Raw genomic sequence first — 23313 nt, forward strand, 5'->3', positions numbered from 1 at the left:
TCCTCCGCCGCTGGCTGTGGCCGGAGCGGCAATCCTCGCTCCGCGCCCGCGCCGCCAGCATGACCGACGCGCTGCTGCCCGCTGCTCCGCAGCAGCTAGAGAAGAAGGGCGATGGCTACTTTCGAAAGGTGAGTGACTTCGCGGGGGCCTGCGGCCTCCAGACCTCCTTCTCCCAAGCTGCGGGGGTGCACGGCGCCCGGGGCGTCCAGGCCCGGACGGGCGAGCGGTTACGCACTGGCCTGGTGCGGACGTGGCGGAGGGTCAGGGGCGCTGGGCACGGCGAGCAGCGCCGGGCTGGGCGGCCCTGAGTAGGTGCAGGCGCCGAATCGCGGCCAGGATAGGCTGGGGACACTCGGGGCCGCTCCGCTCAGGTGCAGTCGGGGACAGGCGGGCGCACCTGCGGACCGGATCTCACGACAAGCTCCACCAGAGCGCTTGGGAGGCCGGGCGCAAGTGACGAGGGAGGACTACCTTGAGCCGATCAGCGTTCTCATTTTCCCTCCAAAATGCTTCCAGTGTCCGTCCATCCCGCCCCGCCCCGCCTCCCGGCCCTGCCCTTAGACATCCTGGAGGGTAGGAGGCAGGAGCACCTGGGACCTGAGCGCCCCGGCCTCTCCTTTATGCTAAAGCGGATTTAACTGGTTGTCCGAGAGACGGGAGGTGGTGAGTGCCGGCTCCGCGGGTGCTTGGCACGCCCAGGTGCCCCTCTGTACACATTTCAGCCTCCCGCTTTGGAGAGGACACTAGGGCAACCTAGTCCCTTAAAAGTCACCCTGGCCCGCGGGGCAGGGGCAGTCTCGCCTGGCTACAAAGCTTTTGTAGAGCGCCCCCCCATCATCGACATAAAGTGGGGCTGAGGGTGATCCTAAGCCACTGACTTGAGTTCCTAGACAAGTACTTCCTTTAGTTCCCCCACCCCACCCCACCCCACCTTCCCCACCCATGCCTCCGTCTTGAGCGAGGAGTCCGGGTGACACCTTTCACACCTTTCTCCATTCAGGTCCTTGGAGAGACTGAAAGTAGCCTTTGGAGTTTGGCCAAGAATAGCTGGGTGGGTTGAGAGATTGTTTTTTATAACCGATATGTTTTTTATAACTGATATGACCCAAGGCAGAGTGTAATTACGAATAGGGAAGTGAAACTGTTTCCCACAGAACAATCAATTCTTAATTGTTCAGAGCCGAACACTGACCCAGTTGGTAAATGGCCTTGGCACCTTCTTCCCTGTGACTTGCCTTTGGGCTGTTGCCCACGGCTCAGGCGCCCTGGCACAGCAGAGAGGGGGCAAGGTCTGTGGACCAGAGGGGGAATCTGGAAACAGGTGGGAAACATTCTTTTTGTCAGATTGTGTTTAGTATTAATAAAAAGGGGGGTGATTTTAAGGTATATTTACGTTCATAGATGTCATCATGGAATTACAGGAATATAACTTCTAATTATGTGTGGGCCTTGGGACAGAGGATCACAGGCCATGGAATTGTAGATGGAGGCCTGCCCAGGGAATGACATGGTTCTAGGTCCCCAGGGCTCAGATGGCCACTCCCACAAAATTGCTGTGTGGCCTCAAGCAAGTTGCTGCATCTTTCTGGGGCTGCTTTTCCTCCTGCATTGTGTGCTGCCTTCAGTGGGACAGGTGGAGCTCCGGACCATAGCTGTACCTGGAGGGAAATGGGCCAAGCAAGGCAGGAACTGAAGGGGTGGGGGTCCCTGTGAAGAGGATGGTTTTTCTGCGGGAGCCTTCCAGGGAGCCCAAGGGGGCAGGGGGAACATGAGCTGTGGCAGAATTGTAGGTTGTTGGGCCGATTGACACTTCACTTCATGAGAGAACCACAGGTGTAAAATAAAATGAGTCGTCGAGTTACCAATAGAAGCTTTCATTTTTTTAAATGAGACCTTGTAAGGGCCCTGGTGGTGTAGCGGTTAACCATTGGGCTGCTAACTTCAAGGTCAGGAGTTTGAAACTACCAGCAGCTCCTTCAGAGAAAGATGAGGCTTTCTCATCTGTAAAAAGTTAGACACAGCCTCTGCCACCCCTCCTTTTGCTGCTATTCTTAGGTGCCATCCAGTCTGTTCCCGTTCATAGCATCCCTTTGTACGAGAGAAACACAACCTGGCCTTGCAGATTGTGATGTTTGAGCCTAGGGCTGCAGCCACTGTGTCAATCCGTCTTCTGGAAGGTCCTACTGCTTTTTTACTGAGCCTTTCAGAAACCCACAGGGCAGCTTCTACTGTGTCCTACAGGGTCACTCTGAGTCGGAATGGACTCGATGGCATTGAGTTTGGGTTTTTTGGTTTTCTACTTTACCCAGTCTGATGTCTGTGTACAAGGGTGAGCCCCTCCTGACAACATGTCCAAAGTATGTGAGATTGTCCTCAAGTCTTGCCATCCGTGCGTCTAAAGGCCATCTGCTGTACTTCTTCCAATATGGACGTGTTGGTTCTGACAGTCTGTGGTACTTCTGAGGAGGTGGGAAACAAAAAGGGCCTGGGCAAAGACAAGGAACCCTGGTGGCACATTAGTTAAGGGTTGGCTGCCAACCGAAAAGGTCTTGGGTTCAAGCCCTCCAGCCTCTCAGGAGAAAGAGGAAGTGGTCTGCTTCTGGAAAGATTTACAGGCTCAACAGTTCTGTGACTCCAGTGGACTAAAGGGCAGAGGGTGTTGCCCAAGGCAGTGTCAACAAAGACAGGAAGAGCTCATGGGATAGGCTATGGCCGGGAAGGCATTTTTACCTGCAGCAGCTGGGCGGATGGTCATGTGACTCACTGAGGTAGAGAGAGCCAGTCAGGGGATGGATGATTGGAGGTCCAGTGAGTTTGACAGGTGAGTGGCCCCTTGGGAAGGGGTTCCACAGACCTGGCATCCTGAGAGCACCTGGAGGTGTCGCAGCATTGAGAACCAGTGGGGGAGCATTTGGGACACCAAGTGGAAAGAGAACCAGGGAGAGGGTCCTAGAAGTGACTGCTTCCTCTTCAGGGACCGGCAGAGAGGTGGGAGGCAAGCCAGGGGGTTGACAGTGTCTAGGACAATGAGAGGAGAGTCTTTTGGGTGGTGAGGTATGGTGGACGAGTCAGAGGAGCATGGGGCTGGGCTGCTTTCAGTCCTTTAGGGGCTGCTAGTGGAGAGCTAAGGAACCCTGGTGGCTTAAGGGTTATGGAGTTGGGCTGCTAACCTCAAGGTCAGCAGTTCGAAACCACCAGCCACTTCTTGAGCGAAAGACAAGGATTTCTACTCTGGTAAAGGGTTACAGCCTCGGAAACCCACAGGGGCAGTTCTACCCTGTCATAGAGGGCCGCTATGAGTTGGCATCAACTCGATGGGAGTGGGGATATTGGGGTTCTCTTTCTTTCCATTGTCTCGGTCATGCCTTTCTTTCCCTCCCTCCCTCATTTCTTGAAATGCCATCAACTCCATTCATTACCAAGAGCATTTCCTGAGTGGCAGCCCATGCCTGACCCCCATCAGGTTCTGGGCCACTCTCAGGCTCGACTCAATGAGGCCTCTGTGGCTGTTGGCCTCATTTCCTGAGGACCTGAGCTAGGCGGGGAATATGGGTTTTGTGGAAGTACTGAGATCATGTTTGAAAAGCTTCTTTGGTGTAGTCCAGGGAGTAAAATGTGGGGCCTACAGGTTCTCAGCAGAACTGTATTCATTACCTAAAGTCTCTTCCTCCACCCAGCCTGGACCCTATATGTGTAAGGTAGTTAGTGATAGAGTAGGCCCCCTGGTAAATCAGTCTTTTGGGGGTTGTATGAGGAGCCCTGGTGGCATAGTGGTTACATGTTGGGCTGCTAACAGCAAGGTCAGCAGTTCAAAACCACCAACTGTTCCACAGGAAAAGGACAGGGCTTTTTTACTCCCATAGAGTTACAGTCTCAGATGCCCACAGGCGCAGTTCTACTCTGTCCTATAGGATTGCTGTGAGTCGGCATCTACTCCTTGTCAGTGAGTTTGATTCTTCCTTTTTCGGTCTGAGGTTGTGTGTGCTTTGACAGGACAAAGCCCGAGGGCACAGCTCAACCCAGGCGGGGTGTGGAAACCCCCCAGAGGACTCCTCCTCTGTCCTCCGGGCCTGGGCTCAGTGTGGGCTCTTCCAGAATCCAACCAACTCCTCCTGGATTTGGGCAATAGCCCGCCTTTCCCTTTTGCCTTTTCCTCTGGCTTCTCTCCGGCTTTTACTTTTGTGCTTGGAAGATGAACAGACTGACACAGAGGGACTGCCGTGTCAGATTAATCTTCAAAGGATGGTTCGTGGACTGCAGCTACTTTTTGCCAAACAGGGTTTGAATGCCCATCCTAGTGAAGCCCTGGACAAGCTTGGGGGCTGGTAGATGTTTGAGCTCTGGAATTAGGCAGCTTTCCAGCATTAGCCGGTCCCTTCAGTCCCTTATCTGCTGTTCTCTGGTTTGAAAACCCACAAAGTTTGGGGCCCAGAAAAATACCAGTTGGAGAAAGACATTCCCCCGGGCTGTTGAAAGGGGCCTTGCTGTGATGCTCAGCCCCAAGTGGAAGATGAGAGTGTTGGACAGTACAAAGTCCAGCATTGTCCCTTCCTTCTTATCGCTGCCTCTCCATCCTCTGGGAACACTAATGACCCCAAATGAATTTAGCGCCATTGTTTTTACTCAATAGCTGAAGGAGGAGTTGTTTCTCTTTCCCAGAAATCTTGAGGGCAGCCGTACTGGGCCCCCAAGGCTCATTGTGCCCCGTTTATGGTCTCTGTTTATGGGCTTCCTGGAGGCTCCAGCTATAAAGGAAAGAGAACTCTCTTAACCCAGTAGCTCCTCCCTCATTCCTCCTCTGTGCTGTGCTCAACTAGTTGTGGTTGTTAGGGGCTGGCTCAGAGGCACAGCAACCTACCTCTGCATGACAAAACGTAGCACTGCTGGGTCCTGCACTATCCCATTCATCCTAAAACCCAAACCATGAAGTCCATGCTGACTCACAGTGACCCTGGGGGACTCTTTTCCTTAGGGTTTCTGATAGATTATGTCTTATGGGAACAGTTTCCTCTTTCCCCGAAAGGTCAATGGATGGATTTGAACTATTGACCTTGTGAATAGTAGTCCTCTGTATAACCCACTAGGCCACCAGGGCTCACTCCCATTTTTCTTAAATCCCCTCATTGCCATGGAGTCAATTCTGACTCATAGGGACTCTACAAAGCAGAATAGAGTTACCCCTGTGCATTTCCAAGGCTGTCAATCTTGATGGCCTTAGAGAGCGTCTTCTTGGAGTGACTGGTGGTTTAAACTATGGATCTGGCAGTTAGCGGCCCAATGCATAGGCCACAGTGCTACCAGCGCTCCCCCGCATTCTTCTTCATTTACTTACCATCAAATTGATGCCAACTCAGTAGTGACCCAATAGGACAGGATAAAATGGCCCCTTTGAGTCTTCAGGACTATAACTCTTTAAGGAAGTAGAAAGTCCTGTCAGAGTGGTTGGTTGTTTCGAACTGCTGACCTTAATAGTTAGCAGCCCAACTGGTGACCACTATGCCACCAGGGCTCCTCCCCATTCTTCTTAGTGGGGTCCAGTTTCATGTGAATGCCTTATGACCCCTGCATGTGGGCAGGTCATGTGCTGAGACTGGGCACTGGGGTCTTCAGAGCACAGTGGTGGCTCATCAGCCCCAGGTGATGTCCCTCCAGCTGGCTGGACCCATTCCCTTCAGGCCTCGTGGGGATGGAGGAGAAGGGTGAAGCTTGGTCATGCAGCCTCTCCCTGTACCCAGTCATGCATGGTCTTAATTAGGTCATAGAGGCCAGGGTGGGTACAGGCTGACCCTGACCTTGGGAAGGTCAGGCCTGCCTTTGCCAGGTTTCCCTAGCAGCCTAGAGGGCTTGCTTCACAAACACTTCTAAGTACTATGGGAAGCCAGCACCTAGCCCCAGGTGGCTCCGGAGAGTCAGCTTGATGAGCTGAAGCATTGTAAATGTCCATTGTCTCCTGGGGCTATTGGAACTGGCCCCAAGACATCACCTGATACTGCTGGGTATCACCTTAGCATGGTCACCACTTCCCCCTTTGGCCCAGGTACCAATCTTGTGACAAAAGACTACTTTGGAAGTGGCCACAGCCCTGTGGAACTACAGGTGTGGCTCAGCAGAGGACTGGTGGGAGACTGGGCAGCAAGGCTATGCCAGCTGGCCGAGCACTTACGGAGAGACCAGGGGTGGAGGAAGTAAGTCCATCTGCCCCTGCAGCCAGACCCCTGGTGGGTTCACCCTGGTTGTATGCCCTTAGAAAAGACTAGCCAATGACGTAATTTTCTGAACAGAAAAAGGCAGGTGGTAGAAAACATCAACTCAGTTTCTTTCTCTTCAGTATTATTTGCATTACACAATCAGTATATGTTGTGTTGAGAAGGAGCCTTGGTGGCTGTGGTCTACATACTGGGTTGCTAAACCCCAAGGTCACAGGTTCAAGCCCACAGCGGTTCTGCGGGAGAAAGGAGGCTGTCTGCTTTTACAAAGATTCACAGTCACAGAGACTCTAAGGAGTAGTTCTACCCTGTTCTATAGCGTCAAGAATCCCAAGAAGCAGGTCTACTTGTCCTATAGTCACAGGAATGAACCTTCAGGAGCAGTTGTACTCTGTCCTATATAGTTGCTGTGAGTTGTAATCAATTTGATTGATGGTTATGGAATGGGTTTTATTTTTGTGTGTGATTAGAAAAGTAATGGAGTGGGTAAATGAAAAATCTCACACCCACACTCCCTAAATAGGGACTGTTTGTTACTTGTGGACAAGTACATCATACCAGTTGAAAGAAACAAGTTGTTGGCTGGCCTGGAGATAGGTTTTAGACATAGACGTTTTCGGCAATTGTGAGGTTTGCCATACTGGAGGTGGAGTCAAAGCCTGTTGAAAAGTGCACGTGAAATGTTTGTAAAGGTCTGTAAGGTGAGGGTGGAGTGTTGACCCCATCTCCACCCTCCCTCCAGGAATACTGGCGGCTCTGGAGCCCTCACTTTCCACACTGGCACCCAGCAGGGATTGTGGGAGGGCTGGGGTGTGTGTGTGTATGTGTGTGTGTGTGTGTGTGTGTGTGTGTGTGTGTGTTTACAAAAACCTGCTTTCATTTTGATGGCATCGGCAAGCTAGCCTCTGTCCATACCACCTGCCCTTGGTGCAAAGTTAAATTAGTGATTTAGATGTATGTCTACTCCATGCTTTCTGGCTGACAGCTGCTTCTGGCGAACTCAGGAAGAATTCTGTCTTCCAGAATCTGGGGGTGTGGAGGGAAGGTTTGTGTAATTAGAAGGAATAGGGAGGGGAGAGAGTACTTTCGGGTTATAGAAGACCTTGAAAGCACCTGCCCTTCCCTAGACCATGAGAGGGCCTCTTGGACGAGAGCTGCTCCTGGCACAGTCAGCCCTTGGCTGCACTCCTGCCCATGAATCCCCATGGCTACACTTTGCCTTCGCTGAGTACAAGACACAGCTTGTGTGGCCTTGTGGAATATGGGCCCCGGCTGGTTCCCAGAGTCTCACTGGTTCACAAAGCCAACTGCTGCCCATATTGAGTCCCCAGTGGGAGAGGACGGTAGTTTCCAGGTGGCTTGGCCTTTCCCCTTCCCTGTGTGGACCTCTGTGAGAAATAGGTTACACATCTTTTCTTCTCCATTTTGTCTCCCATGTTTGCCTTGAAGCTTCCCAAATAAACTGGTGTGTGCCTGTGTGTCCTGGCTTAGGGAAACTGACTCTGGCCAGGACTTCAGTTAGGTGCCTCACGGCTTCGGCAGAGAGACACCGAGCGGAGCGGTCCCTACCACAATGGAATTCTACTGAGCAGTAGGGAAGTACGGACTACTGATGCATCAATGCAAAGGCACGGATCCTTCTCAAAACATGCTGAGCCAGACACACAATGATACACACCATGTGATTCCACGGACGGGACCTTCAGGAAGCCATTTATAGTGCTAGAGAGGAGACACTGGCCCTTTGGGGTGACGGAAGCGGTCTGTGTTTGGATCAGTGGTGGTTGCAGGTGGGATGATGAGTCCACTCTGGTGACCTCCTGTGTGCAGAACAGAGCTGCTCTGCAGGGTCTTCAAGGCCTTCTAGACACAGACGCAGGCGGCCAGACCTGCCTTCCAAGGGACTTCTGGGAACGTCCAAGCCGCTAGTCTTTTGGTGAGTAGCCATTCATGAAACCTTTGCACCACTCAGGGAGTCTGGTGTGTGTGTGCATTTGCTTGCTGGTGTTTTTAATTTAAATGATTTTTTTGTGTGTTGTGATACAATATGCATAACACAATACTTGCCATTTCAGTTGTCTTTTATGTGGACAGTCAGGGACATTAGTTACCTTCTCTAGGTTGTATAACCATTTTCAGATTATTTTGTTCACCCAGGTGGGGTTTGAAACTACTAGCTGTTCCACGGGAGAAAGAGGAGGCTTTCTAATCCCATAGAGAGTTCCAGACTAGACAATCCACAGGGGCAGCTCTACCCTGTCCTCTAAGGGTGCTATGGGCGGAATGGACTCATGGGCCGTTAGAGTGAGTTTGTATTGCCCTTAGCAGACATGAAGTACTCTTTAGCAATGGCTCCCAATTTCCCCCTTACCGTCTTTAACAATAACCACGAATACATGTGGGTCTCCATGCCTGTGCCTCTTTTAGAAATTTCATATATGATCACTCCTCATTTGTCATTTTGTGTCTGGTTTATTTTACTTATCTTGATGTTTGCCAGGTTCATCCCAATGATAGCTTGTATCAGAACGTCCTTTCCCTTTCTGGCCAAATAACATCCATTGTCTGCATAGGCTGCATCTTGTTTTTCTATTCTTCTCCTGATAGGCACTTGGGTTGTTGCTGCCTCTTGGCTGTGGTGAATAATGCCACAGCGAACACTGGTGTACAAGTAGGCTTACATCTGCTTCTTTCAGGTCTCCTGAGTCCATAGGAGTGGGACTGCTGGATCCTTTTGTAACTAAATTCACATTGTAAATAAGAACTGTAGTAGAAAGATGGATGCATTTGAATTATGGTGCACGCAAAGAATATTGAAAGTACCAAAGTGCTACACATTGCTAAAAGGATAAACAAATCTGTCTTGGAAGAAGTATGGCCAGCGTGCTTCTGAAAGGCAAGGATGGCGAGACACCATCTCCTGTGTTGTCAGGAGAGACCAGCTCCTGGAGAAGGACATCCTGTTTGGTAAAGTGGAGGGGTGGTGAAAAAGAGGAAGACCCTCAAGGAGATGGATGGACACAGTGGCTGCAGCACTGGGCTCAAATTAGGAGGGTGGTGCAAATCCAGGCTGTGTTCCCTTCTGTGGAGCATAGGGTTGCTATGAGTCAGAACCACAATCATGGCACCAAACAACAGTATTGTAATCCTGCCAGACTGCTTCCCATCTCAGCTGCACCTTTTTACAGCCCCTCTAGCAGTGGGTGATGCGTATTTTTTAGTATAGAAATTATAACCTTAATTTTTTAAAACGGGTTAGGCAGGAAAGGAAATGCATGGAATCCAGAGGAATGGCTTCAGGCTGGGCACAATCTAGGGCTCTGATGATTTCACCAGCTCCGGCTCCCTCTAGATCAGTGGTTCTCAACCCGTGGGTCGTGACCCCTTTGGGGCCAGAACGACCCTTTCACAGGAGTCTAAGACCATTAGAAAACACATATTTCCAATGGTCTTAGGAACCAAGACACCGCTCCTCTGTCTACAGGCGGGTCCGCCCACATGCAGGTAGATACTGTACACCCACATACGAGGACCCGGCGTGAAGACTGTTACCCATGCTACACCATGCTTCAAGACAAAATTTCACTTATTTGTCATTAGAAATAAATATTTCACAATATATAATTACATATTGTTTTGTGATTAATCACTGCTTTAATTATGTTCATTTTGTAACAATGAAAATACATCCTGCATATCGTATATTTACATTATGATTCATAATAGTAGCAATATTACAGTTATGAAGTAGCAACAAAAAATAATGTTATGGTTGGGGTCACCAGAACATGAGGAACTGTATTAAAGGGTGGTGGCCTGAGGAAGGCTGAGAACCACTGCTCTAGATGGATGCCGTTTCAGAGGAAGAACTCCCCTGCTGGTGGTTTCGGGGCTGTACCTGCCCAGTTCCAAACCTCTCAGGTTCAAGGCTAAAAACAGAATTCATTACTATCAAATGGGTTCTGATTCATAGTGACCCAACAGGACAGGGTAGAACTGCCCTGTGAGTTTCCAAGGCTGGAAATCTTCTTATTGTTCTCCTGCAGGACAGCTGGTGAATTTGAACCAGTTACTTGGCACTCCCAGGTTACCCACTACGCCACCAGAACACCCCCCCCCTCCCCGGGTTTAAGGCCAGTAAAAGGAAAGGAAAAGGTCTCTCTAGGTGGACTCCTTTTGTGCCTGGTGCTCATCTCTGGGAACAATCTCTGGGACCAAGACCCTTTGGTTGTCCAAATAGCTAGGCATACAGCCGATGCTTCTCTCTGGAGTGAGGGAGCGCAGCAGACTCGCTGCCAGGTGGGGGAGTTACCCAAAGGATGGCAGAGGTGCCGCAGCCCTCCGCCAGAGGTATGAGTGTGGGCAGTGTGCATGATTATGGCAGACATGCGCTTCCAGCACTCCCACACATTCCCATTGCTCACCTGCCCCACCACGCTTGATTGCCTCTGGGATCTTAACCTCGGAGCCTCAGTCTGTGGGGTCTCAGATGCCATCCTGGGGTTCATGTGGACTGCCTGACACAGGAGAGATGCCCACATAGCTGATGATGATCTTACTCAATACTTGCTTCTTTTGGGTGTTGACTGTTAGTTAGAGAAATGCCCGGATCCTTGTCTTTAGCGTTGGTTCTTGTAAACAGAGACCCTCCAGGGCAGGGCAGCTCAGTTGGGCCCCCTGGTCCAAATGAGAAGGGTGCTTCCCTAGACCCAGGGAGAGTCCCTACACCCTGCCATGCGCTGGCCTCTCCCAGTGTGCTGTGAGGGCTGGGTTGGAAGCCATTTGTCCTGCATTAGGGTCTTGTTGTTAGAAGAGACCCGGGAGATCTAACGAGTTCCTGGGGGTGTGGGGTCCCCAGCAGCAGAGGAATCCCTGGGAGGGACTTGTGGATGGAGAATGGCCTCTGGTGATCTCTGGCTAGCCAACGAGATCCACCTGTCGGGAAATTTCCAAACAGCCTTTTTGGGTGTGCCTGGTGCTCTCAGTGGGCCCAGCATTCCTACCTGTCAGTGCGAACTACTGTGGTTTTGGATCCAATTACTCATCACATCTAATCCTGAGCATTCCTGTGCCTTATCTAGAAACTCGACCCCACATCTGGGGGCTGGTTGGGCCTTATTGATTCCCCAGCAGCCAGAAGGTGTGTGAAGCCTAGCAGCAGGGAAAAGTGCTCCCTGCGACCTGGCGACTGGCGTGGCTGCTTATCTTAGATTTGAGAATGTACACAAGAGCATGAACTATTCACGTTTCTCTGTGAAATAAGACACGGCCCTGGTGAGCTTGTAATTTTGTGTCAAATTGAACCATCCCTCATTCATAGGTACTTAAGAGGTGGAAAGGAAAGAGGTTGACAGCTAGTTTAGCCCACTAACAACATTAAGTTAGCTTAATCGATGGATGTATATTTTAGACTGTGATTTGGGTGAAAGTGTATAGAGCTAATTGGTTTTTCCATTTCACATTTCATACACATTTTGTAACCTCCCCGCAATGCAATAGCATCGTTCCACTTCCTCCCTGTGTGTTCTATGGTCCTTCCCTTTGTCCTTATTTCCCTTGTCTTCCTGCTTTCCACCCTTAACCCCTGGGCAAACGCTGCCTTTCTGCTCTCCGGGGCTGATTGTTCCAGTGAGTGGATGACTCCCTGATGTTACTTGCACCGTAAAGGCCTTTCTGTCTTTGGCTGAAAGCTGACCCACTGGGCTAAGTCCAGTTCCTGTCTTGCAAGGTATTCCAAGATTATAATCTTGGTGGGCTAACCAGTCTCTATCAGACCAATAAGTCTGGTCTTTTTGTTTTTAATGGTTTTGAGTTTTGTTCCACCTTTTTCTCTCACTTTCTCTGGGACCTCCTACTGGGATTCCTTTCCATGCAGTCAGCAGTGGTAGCTGGACACCTTCCAACTCTTCTGGCCTCAGGGCCCTGGAGGTTGGGATTCACATGGTCCAATAGTCCTTTGGACTAATTGTTTCCTTGTGTCTCCATTTGTGTTTCCTCCAGCTAGGGACAGATTACTTAATAGTAAACATCGCCGCTGTCGTTGTCATTGTTGTAAGGTGCCATTGAGTTAGCTCGGACACATAGCAGCCCTGTGTCCAACGGAACGAAGCACCACCCGGTCCTGCACCATCCTCACAATTGTCCTTCTGTCTGACCCCTTGTTGCAGCCACTGTGTCAATCCATAGAGTCGATCGGCTTCTTTTTCTCTGCCCCTCTACTGTACCAAGCATGATGTCTCTCTCCAGGGACTGTTCTCTCCTGACAACATGTCCAAAGCATGTAACACAAAGCCTTGTCAGCCTTGCCTCTAAGGAGCATTCTGGCCATACTTCTTCCAGGAGAGATCTGGTTGTTCCTTTGGTAGTCCACAGGGCCACAGTTCAAATACTTTGGCTCTTCTCCAGTCTTCCTTATTTCATGTCCAACTTCCACATGCATGTGAGGCAATTGAAAAAATAACACCCACCCCCCCCAGAAGAACTTATCTCAGAGGACAGCACTGAAGCTGCAGCTCAGGGGGAAGGACATTTCTGATCAGAGCACACGGGAGCAAATGAAGGGGGAGGAAGAGAGAGTGGAGCACATCCCGGCTCACCAAGCCTTGATGACAATATTCCTGCTCAGAGCAGCCAATCCACAGAGAAGACCACATGGCTGGCCCCACTATGAGACACGACATCCCTCACTGACCCATAGCCCTACAGGGACAACACTGGAGACACAGTGTGGGAATTGCGCCCAATCTGTCCCCAGCACACTGAGGCAAAATGCTAAGGGGAACAGAGCAACAAAGTTCCCAGGGAATACTAAAAATAGACTTTGGGGCCAGGGCTTGGCACCTCATAAGACTGGACCGGAAAATACTCCTAAAGGTCAACAAAGAGTCCTTGAACTAACTATAAGCTTTTCTTTTTTGCTGTTGTTGTGTTTTTTTTGTTTTGTCATTGGCTTTTTGTTGTTGTTGCTTGGTTTTGCTCTGTCTTGTTTTTGTGCATGTTATTCTCTTTGTAGGTCTGTCTAAATAAGATAGGCTGGATGAACAATCTGGAGAAGAAAACATCTGTACCGACAGTTCTGAGGGGACATGGGAGAGGGGGAGGTGGGGGCAAAGGAAGTGCTGTTAACAAACGCAGGGACAAGGGAACAGCAAGTTATCTGGGGGATCAGCAGCGAGGAGGGTGTAAGAGGCCTGGTAGGACATGATCAATGGTAATGTAACCGAGAGGAATTACTGAAACCCAAATGAAAGCTGAGTATGATAGTGGGACAAGAGGAAAGTAAAAGGAAACAGAGGAAAGAGCTAGGAGGCAAGGGCATTTATAGAGATCTAAATAAAGGCATGTACGTATGTAAATATATTCATATATGAGGGTGGGGAAATACATCTATGTGCGTATATTTATAGGGTTAGTATTAAGGTAGCAGATGGACATTGGGCCTCCACTCAAGTACTCCCTCAATGCAAGAATACTTTATTCTGGGGAACCGATTACAAGGATCTACATATAACCTCCTTCCTGGGGGACGGACAACAGAAAAGTGAGTCAGGGAGACAAAATAATAATTTATAAATTATCAAGCATTTATAGGGAGGGGGGAGCGAGGGGGAAATGAGGATCAGATGCCAGGGACTTAAATGGAGAGCAAATTTTTTTTTGAGCAAATGTTTTGGGAATGATGAGGTCAACAAATGTACAAATGTGCTTTATACAATTGATGTAAGTATGGATTGTGATAAGACTTGTATGAGCTCCTAATAAAATGATTAAAAAAATACTTTGTTCTATTAAACTGGCATTCCATAATGCTCGCCTTCCCAACACAGTCTCTGAAGACAAAGCGGGTGCATAAGCAAATGTGAAGAAAGCTGATGGAACCTGGTTATCAAAAGATATAGCATCTAGGGTCTTAAAGACTTGAAGGTAAACAAACGGCCATCTAGCTCAACAGCAACAAATCCCACATGGAAGAAGCACACCAGCCTGTGTGATCACGAGGTGCCAAAGGGATCAGTTATCAGGCATCAAAGAACAAAAAGTCATATCATTGTATGCTCACATCCCTGATAGAACCACCGAAGACAAATGGGCGCATAAGCAAATGTGGTGAAGAAGGCTGATGGTGCCCGGCTATCAAAAGATAAAGTGTCTGGGGTCTTAAAGGCTTGAAGTTAAACAAGCATCCATCTAGCTCAGAAGCAGCAAAGTCCACATGGAAGAAGCACACCAGTCTGTGATCACGAGGTGTGGAAGGGATCAGGTATCAGGCATCAAAGAACAAAAAAGTCATATCATGTGAATGAGGGGGAGTGTGGAGTGGGGACCTGAAGCCCATCTGTAGGCAACTGGACATCCTCTCATGGAAGGGTTGCAGGGAAGAGACGAGCCAGTCAGGGTGCACTGTAGCAATGATGAAACATACAACTTTCCTCTAGTTCCTAAATGTTTCCCGCCCCCCTTCCCCCCACTGTCATGATCCCAATTCTACCTTACAAATCTGGCTAGACCAGAGGATGTACACTGGTACAGATAGGAACTGGAAACACAGGAAATCCAGGATAGATGATCCCTTCAGGACCAGTGGTCAGAGTGGTGATACTGGGAGGGTGGAGGGAAGGTGTGGTAGAAAGGGGGAACCAATTACAGGGATCTACATATAACCCCCTCCCTGGGGGACGGACAACAGAAAAGTTGGTGAAGGGAGATGTCTGACAGTGTAAGATACGACAAAATAATAATTAATAAATTTTCAAGGGTTCATGAGGGAGAGGGGAGTGGAGAGGGAAGCGGGAAAATGAGGAGCTGATGCCAGGGGCTTAAGTGGAGAGCAAATGTTTTGAGAATGAAGGCAATGAATGTACAAATGTGCTTTACACAATTGATGTATATATGGGTTGTGTAAGAGTTGTATGAGCCCCCAATAAAATGATTTAAAATAATAATAATAATAAAGAAAATAACATGGCTTGGTCAGTGCAACTTAGTCCTCAAAGTAACGTCCTCCCTGCTTTTCCTCATTTTACAGAGTCTCTTGTGCTGCAGATTTACCCAATGCCTGTGTCCTTTGATCTCTGGACTGCTGCTTCCATGAGCACTGATTGTGGTTGCAAGGAAGATAAACATAGTTTTATCTTAAGCCTGGGGACAACTACAGCCTGGTCTGTAGTAGTCAAGAGCCAAAGATAAGCTTACAAAAAGACTGGGGGAACCAAAAATAAATAAGTTTTCTGTTTTATTTTGAATCAGGGATCATGTATTGGTTTAAAAGAGAATAACCATTCCAATTAAGATTAGGGCAAAGGGGCTTCAAAAAAATTCATGAAAAGATAATGGAATTTGGCCATGACCTTTTTAAACCTCCCCACCCCCACACCCCCACACCCCCACACACAGTGCATTTTGAATTTTAGAGAAAGGACTTGCCCTGTAGGTTTGCAGGCAGGGAGACCCTGCAGAAGGTGAGGCAGGGAACATTAGGTGGGGCTGTGTGGGAGCTACGTGGCGGTGACCTGCTGTGATGAGAAGGAGAAACAGAATATGTTTCCTCCCTCCTAGTCCAAAGGCCACTGATAGTGGGCACCTGAAAAGGTTGGGACTACAGAGATAAACAGGCCTTGGGAGTGGCTAGTGGAAGTGGGGGAGGCTAAGTGGTGTGCACTGAGCTGTGCGCGGTGACGCAGCTGGAGAGAAAGGTCAGCCTCCTGTAATGCTATCCACCTGGCCACACCCAGGGAGCAACCACGGGCCCTCCTGGGCAGGAACCAGAGATAAAGCCAGAAAAAGAATGCAGCCCTACCTCAGATCTCTGGGCGCTACCTGTCTGTGGGTGAGCACACCTCCCTGAGGTTTAAAAGGAAATACTTATCAGAACAGAACCTTACAATCCAAAGACTCTAGGAAATTCAAACCAAACTCACTGCCATCAAGTTTATGCCGACGCATAGAGACCCTATAAGACAGGTAGGACTACCCCTGTGGGTTTCTGAGACTGTAACTCTCTTCCAGAGCAGAAAGCGCCATATTTCTCCCAAGGAGTAAACTGCTGACCTTGAGGATTGCGCCCAATGGGTAACTGCTGTGTGCTACCAGGGCTCTTCACTCCAGGAAATGGTGGGGTGGTAATCAGACAATTAACTGAAGAGGAAATTCAAGTGATACAGGAACAAGGGTTTACCACCATGCGTAAAAATAATACAACTTAAAGAACGGGGTATGTGTATTATACAGATCCAGTGGGTAACAAATGAAACTCGGTAAAAAGTTTATTCAACTAAAAAGTGGCCAAATATCTGAGCATTTCCCCAAAGAAGATACATTTAGGATGCTTGAGATTCATGAAATTGCACGAAAAGATGGTCAACATCATTAACTATCTCAAAAAACACTGCCTGCAAGTCCATCCCTACTCGTAGCAACCCCATTGGGCAAAACAAGCTATCCCTGTGAGTGTCCGAGACTGTCAGTTCCATCAAAGTAGAGCACTTCACCCTTCTCCCACAGAGTGACGGGTGGTTTCAAACTGTTGGCCTTGTGGTTAGCAGCTCAACACTTAATCCACTACACTACCAGGGTTCCTTTCTTTAACATTAGAGACATTTCACAAATCCAAACCACGGTGGACTGTTACCTGCCAGGCTGGAATATCAAAAAGGCAGTCTGTAATAGGTATTGGTGAAGATGTGGGGAGCCTGAAACCAGCATACACTGCTGGTGGGAATGTAACACAGTATAGCTGCTTCCGGAAAGAGTCTAGCAGTTCTTGAAAAGATTAGGTGCAGAATTAACCATATTATTGCGTGACCTGGAGTCCATTCTGAAGCGTAGTGGCCCCTAGGCCAGTACAGCACTGCCCCGTTAGGTTGCAAGGCTGTACCGTTTACAGGGCTTGATGGGCTCTAAGAACCGAGCCACCATTGTGCCACCAGGACTCAAGTGAATCCTGCCGTTTTTAGGTGCCGTCAAGTCGGTTCCGACCCATAGCGACCCTGTGCGCAACACTCCCCTCCCGCCGTCCTCACAATTGTCCCACGCGGAGCCCGCTGTGTCCGCCCATCGTGTCGAGGACTCTCCTCTTTTTTGCAAGCTCGATGTCCTTCTCCAGGGACTCTCCTGACAACGTGTGCAAAGTCTGTACGGCGAAGTCTCGCCCTCCTGGCCTCTAAGGAGCACTCTGGCCGTACTTCTTCCAAGACAGATTGGGTTGTCCTTTTGGCAGCCCACGGTCATTTCAATACTTTTTGCCAATACTACAATTCAGTGTCCAACTTTCACATGCATGTGTGTGTGGTAATTGGAAAAAACCATGGCTTAGATCCGGCGCCCCTTAGTCCTCAAAGTAACACGGTTACTTTACAAAACTTTTAGAGTATTTAGACCTCTATAGGAGGTCTCGTACAACAGAGTTAGTCATATGATCCTGCAGTTCCACTCCTGAATATATACCCAAGAGAAGCAGATGTCTACACAAGAACGGATCCACCGTGTCATAGCAACATTGTGGATAGTGGTGTATGATTTAGCCACGAAAAGGAAACAAAGTACTGATCCATATGCTATGGTATTGGTGGACTCTGAAAGTGTTATGCTAAGTGGAAGAAGCCCACTGCAGAAGACCACATAGGTGATTTTGTTTAATGAACTGTCCAGCGTAGGCCAGTCCGGAGAGACAGGAAGTGGATCTATGGGTGCTCCTGCGTAGGAAGACAGGAGAATGAGGAGTTTCATTTTGAAGTGACGGAAATATTCTAAAATCAGAAAATGATGATGGTTGTACGGCTCTGAACTTACTAATGTACATGGAATTGTATATTTTGGACAAGCGGATTTAATGGCAAGTAAATTTTCATAAAGCTGATATAAAAAATTTTTTTTAAAGTAGACTTGCAGTAATGGTGAGGGAAACAGAACACAAGGTTCATTTGCGTACCGTGTTTCCGGCAAGATCATTAGACTGGAGCACTGAGAGCCGTAAAGAGATTTGCCTTAGAACGTTGCCTGAGAACTATGCCCTCCGGATGATCCCGTCAGGACCAGTGGTGTGAGTGGCGATACTGGGAGGGTGGAGGGAGGGTGGGGTGGAAAGGGGGAACCGATTACAAGGATATACATGTGACCTCCTCCCTGGGGGATAGACAACAGAAAAGTGGGTGAAGGGAGACATCAGACAGTGTAAGATATGACAAAATAATACTTTATAAATTATCAAGGGTTCAAGAGGGAGGGGGGAGAGGGGAGGGAGGGGAAAAATGAGGACCTAATGCTGGGGGCTTAACTGGAGAGCAAATGTTTTGAGAATGAGGAGGGCAATGAATGTACAAATGCGCTTTACACAATTGATTTATGTATGGATTGTGATGAGTTGTATGAGCCCCTAATAAAACGATTTAAAAAAAACTATGCCCTCAAGACAATAGCTCAAGGTTTATAAAAATTCCTGTTCACAACTGTACATCAAATTATAAAGCAGATACTTGGAAACAGTCTAGCTATGTAGAAGGAAATGATGAATTCTTTAAGAAGGCAGTGCAATGCAATCATTTGGACACGTTATCAGGAGGCCAAGTCCCTGGAGAAGGACATCATGTTTGGAACAGGCAGCACAAAGAGGGTCCTCGGTGAGGTAGAGTGCCACAGTGCTTCAGCGGCGAGGGCAGTGTGTTCTCTTGCACACAGCATCGCGCTGACTTGACGGCACCTAACAACGATGCAGTCATTACAGTCATATTTTGAGGAACATTTTAGAACAAAGGAAATGTTCATGATCAAGTCTTAAGTGAAAAAGCATGTTAAACTCAGTGCTACTGTACCCTTCGCCCCCCACCCCAAAAAAAAAAAAAAAAGCAGGGGCTGGGCGTGGTGGCTTACCATAGGCCGAAGTTCTTAAGAAAGGCCTGCTTTCAAGGTTGGCCCCTGGCTGGCTTGTGCTCACTTTGCTCCTGGAGTTTTTCCCATTGTATCCTGACAAGTGTGGTTCACGGTCTTTAGCTGATCTTGCAACCAAAGTGTTTTATGTTGAATGCCTGCTTTCCTTAGAAAGTCCCCCCAAAACAAACCCACTACCATCAAATCAATCTGACTCCTAGTGATTGTCTTAGGCTAGGTTCTCTACAACAACAAAAACAGGAGGAGTCAAGATGGCGGCCAGGTAGAATCACCTACCTGGAGCTCCTGTTGCTAGACCAGATTAAGAGAGGCATGGGAAGCCAGCCCGAGGAGAAAGCAATGGGATCAATGGTCCCGGAGGGATTTGGGGGAGGAGGGGATTATCATCAACAAGGAGGAGGACCTAGCAACCCTGGGGCGGCTGTTGGAGCAACAGCAGTCTAGCCGAGAGGAATGACCAAGAGGCCGAAGAGCGAGCGTGATGGTGGGACAGGAAAGATCTAGGAAGCAAACTGTGGATAGAGGTATAAATACAGGTGTGTACATATGTAACTATATGAATTCATAAAAACAGAGGTATTGACTTATGTACATATATTTATATGGCAATACATTGAGGTAGTAGATGGTCTTTGGGCCTCTGCTCTAGCTCTCCGTCAACACAAGAACATTTAGTTCTAACAACCTGACATTCTGTGATGCTCACCCTCCTAACATGGTTGCTGAAGACAAAAAGCACAAGCAGATGTAGTGAAGAAAGCTGATAGTGCCCAGCTATCAAAATATATAGTGTCTGGGGTCTTAAAGGCTTGAAGTTAAACAAGCGGCCACCTGAAAGCAGAGAACCAACAAGGCCATGTGGAAGAAGCACACCAGCCTGTGTGGTCATGAGGTGTCAACAGGATCAAGTAGTAGGCATCAGAAGACCCAAAACAAACAAACAGACAAAAGAACATATTGCTGAGAATGAGAGGGGTTAGAGCAGAGACCCCAAACCTATCTGTAGACAATGGGACATTGCCTCACAGAGGGGTCACAAGGAAGGGATGAGTTAACCAGGGCACCGTATAGCACTGATGAAACAACCAATATTTCTCTGGTTCCTTGAGGCTTCCTCACACCCCACTATCATGACCCCAGTCCTGCCTTTCTTTTTGGGCTAGACCGGAGCATGTACATTGGTACAGATAAGAGCTCAGGACACATGAAATCCGGATCAGATAAACCCCTCAGCAGAATGGGAATAGCGGTACCAGGAGGGTAGGGGTAAGGTGGGGATAGTAGGGGAGGAAGGGGGAACTGATCACAATGATAGATGCATAACCACACCACAGTCCCACAGGGGGATGAGCAAAAGAAATTGTGGAGGAAGGAAGACATCGGTTGGTGTTAAGATATGAAAATAATAATTTTTTAATTAATCAGTCGGCCACGAGAGTGGGAGGAGGGTAGGGAAAAAAGAAGAGCTGATACCAAGAGCTCAATAGAAAGTAAATATCTAGAAAATAATGATGGGAATATATGTCAAATATGCTTGATACAATTGATGTATGGATTGTTATAAGAACTGTAAGAGCTCCGAATAAAATGATTAAAAAAACCAACCAAACAAACCCAAAGCAGTGGAGTTTATTTATGTATGTTGTTGTTATTGTTAGGTGTTGTCCCGTCAGTTCTAACTCACGGTGACCAGTGCACAACAGAGCAAAACACTGGCCGGTCCTGTGCCATGCCCACAGTTGTTCTTATGTTTGAGCCCATGGCTGCAACCACTGTGTCCGTCCATCTTGTGAGGCTTGTGATGGTGAGGGATTATGCCAACTAGACACTCCAGGGTGGAGGTGTAGCTCCACTATCCATCAGGTCACAGTGTGATGGCACCGCCTTGGTGGGGGGTCTTTTGTAGAAGAGACAGAGCAGAGTTGGACTTTTTGGCCCTTGGCCTTGTGTTAGAGCTGGAGCTTGTTTCTGGCTCCTCGATCGTGGTTGTGTCACCTGCCAATCTTAGTAGCCGCCAGCGGACAACCAACAGTGGGTTCATGGGTTGACTTTGTATTCATTTATCTATCTGCCAGTCTGTAGTGCAAGTGCACACACACACACACACACACACACACACACACACACCCTCTCTGCTTTGTCAATAAAATGGCTCACACAGTTGTAGAAATGGGCAATTCCAAGTCCAGGCAAGCTCCAAGTCCGTGGGTTGGATATTACACTGAAGGCTTCTTTGTACTCATGTTGCTGTGAGGCTGTGGGGCTGATGAACCCGAGATGGACAGGAAGACAACAGGCTGTGGCAGCACAGAGAAATGAGTCCAAGGCCGGCAGATCATCGAGCAATACAGCAGGCCATTGGTGCCAGTCCAAAGAACCACAGAGCCAAATGCAGATGCAGGATTCAGAGCAGCAAAAACTAAGCAAGCTCTCCTCAAGTATCTACTTATATTGGAAGCAGGGAACTTCCCTTCAATTGACTGGCTTGTCATAACAGATATTATTATTATGTGTGCGATCTCATCATGGAGGGTGACTAGATCTTAACTACTAAACCAAGTTGACACAAAATAACCATCACAGCAGCCCTAGAGGACAGATTAGAACTGCTTCAAAGTGTTTCTGAGATGGTAAATCTTTAGGGGAGCAGACAGCCTCATCTTTCTTTCAAGGAGCAACTGAATGGTTTGAAATGCTGACCTTGAGGTTAGCAGCTCAATGTTTAACCCACTACACCAGAGTCTTACTTTCCTTCTAGTAGTCTAGGGCTTTGGGAAGGCTTTGTGACAAGCTCCCAATAAAGACTTTGGACACTGATATTCTAATGAACTATATGCTGTTGTATTTTTGCTCCTGGGCGAAGAGTGTGTGCTATGTGACCTCTCCTGAGAAGGAGAAAACATAAGTAAGCCTGCACATGGCTTTAGCTATATACACTAATGTAGAAATCCTAACCATGGTAATGGCAAGGTTGGGAGTTCAAACCTATTAACCACTTCATAGGAGAAAGATGAAGCTGTCTGTCCCTATAAATATTTATATTTCAGAAACCGAAAGGACCTGTTTTACTCTGAGTTGAAATCTGACTAGATGGCAGGGATGGGTTATGGGTACATGGCTACTAAACGTCCGAACATGGAGCCACTGAAGGCATATGCAACGGAGGAAAGGAAAGACCAAGTCACCGTGCCAGTTGTGGAGTTGAAGGAACCCCAGTGGTGCTGATGGGTCAGTGTTGGGCTGTTAACTGCACCGTCAGTGGTTCAAACCCACCAGCTGCTCTCTGAGAGGAGGCTGAAGCTGAGTCAGAATCGACTTTGATGGCAGTGGGTGGGAATTGGAGTAGTGTCATGAATAATGTCTATTATTTTCTATACTCTAATACTTTGTATATTTTGCATAATAATACCCTAATTTTCAGACGAGTTGAGGTGTTTTTTGTTTGTTTGTTTTTTAAGGTAAATATTTTCAGTTACAGAGTGGCCAACCTCTGAAGGTACTTGTCTCATTTTCCCTTAGGGCTGTAATCCCCTTGCACAAACTGGCCGGAGTAAACTGCAGAATCAAAGGGCTGCGTTGAACCAGCAGATCCTGAAAGCTGTTCGGATGAGAACCGGAGCAGAAAACCTTCTGAAGTAGGTGTCTTCAGGCTCCTTAGCCTCTGCTGGCCTGCCCAGCTTCTCCCCCGTGTGTCCCCGCCCCCCTCCAGTTCCCGGGTCTGCCTGCTTCCTGTCTGGCTCTTGGTTTTAGCCTTGGCTTCTCTCCTGATTTCTGGCACCTTGTGAAGAACAGAACTTTTCTGCGTAGAGCTTGGCTAGGTTAAAAAAAGAAAGAAAAAGAAACAAGGATTTCACCGAGACCTTGTTGGATACATGGGGGCAGTGTGAAGGGCAGTGGGGCAGCTGCCTCAAGCAGTAGTCGGTCCCTGGAGCTGGAAGGCCAGGGATTGTCTCCATGTTTGTTTTTCTGTTTTCTTTTTTCTTTTGTAGAAGTGGTCTGTTTTTCCCCACCCAGCACGAAGCCTGGTGTTGCTTGGTAAATGTTTGCAGAGCTTATGAAAAAAAAACTAGGCCTTCGAGCTGCCACGTTCACCTTTCTGAGGCGCAGTGGGGGCGGCCCTGTGGGTTGTGGCCATGGCTGCTGAGCACAGGGCTCACTGAAGACAGGCTTGGTCAGCTGCCGCTGCAAATACCCACCTTCGCCCGTCAAAAGACAGTGTCCTTTA

General features: G+C 48.4%; 1 protein-coding gene across 1 annotated transcript in view; it reads left to right on the plus strand.

The window, feature by feature from the left end:
* The first annotated feature begins 59 nt into the window (after positions 1-59).
* RHPN2 (rhophilin Rho GTPase binding protein 2) overlaps positions 60-23313 on the plus strand; it is a 66828-nt gene continuing 43574 nt past the window's right edge. Inside the window, exons 1-2 of the mRNA XM_004704718.2 lie at positions 60-128; positions 22608-22723. Coding sequence (XP_004704775.1) covers positions 60-128; positions 22608-22723 — 185 coding nt within the window. The remainder of the gene's footprint in view (positions 129-22607; positions 22724-23313) is intronic.

Source organism: Echinops telfairi, unplaced genomic scaffold, assembly GCF_000313985.2.
Source record: "Echinops telfairi isolate 266 unplaced genomic scaffold, ASM31398v2 ScPeMD7_2291;HRSCAF=2852, whole genome shotgun sequence".
Lineage (NCBI taxonomy): Eukaryota > Metazoa > Chordata > Mammalia > Afrosoricida > Tenrecidae > Echinops > Echinops telfairi.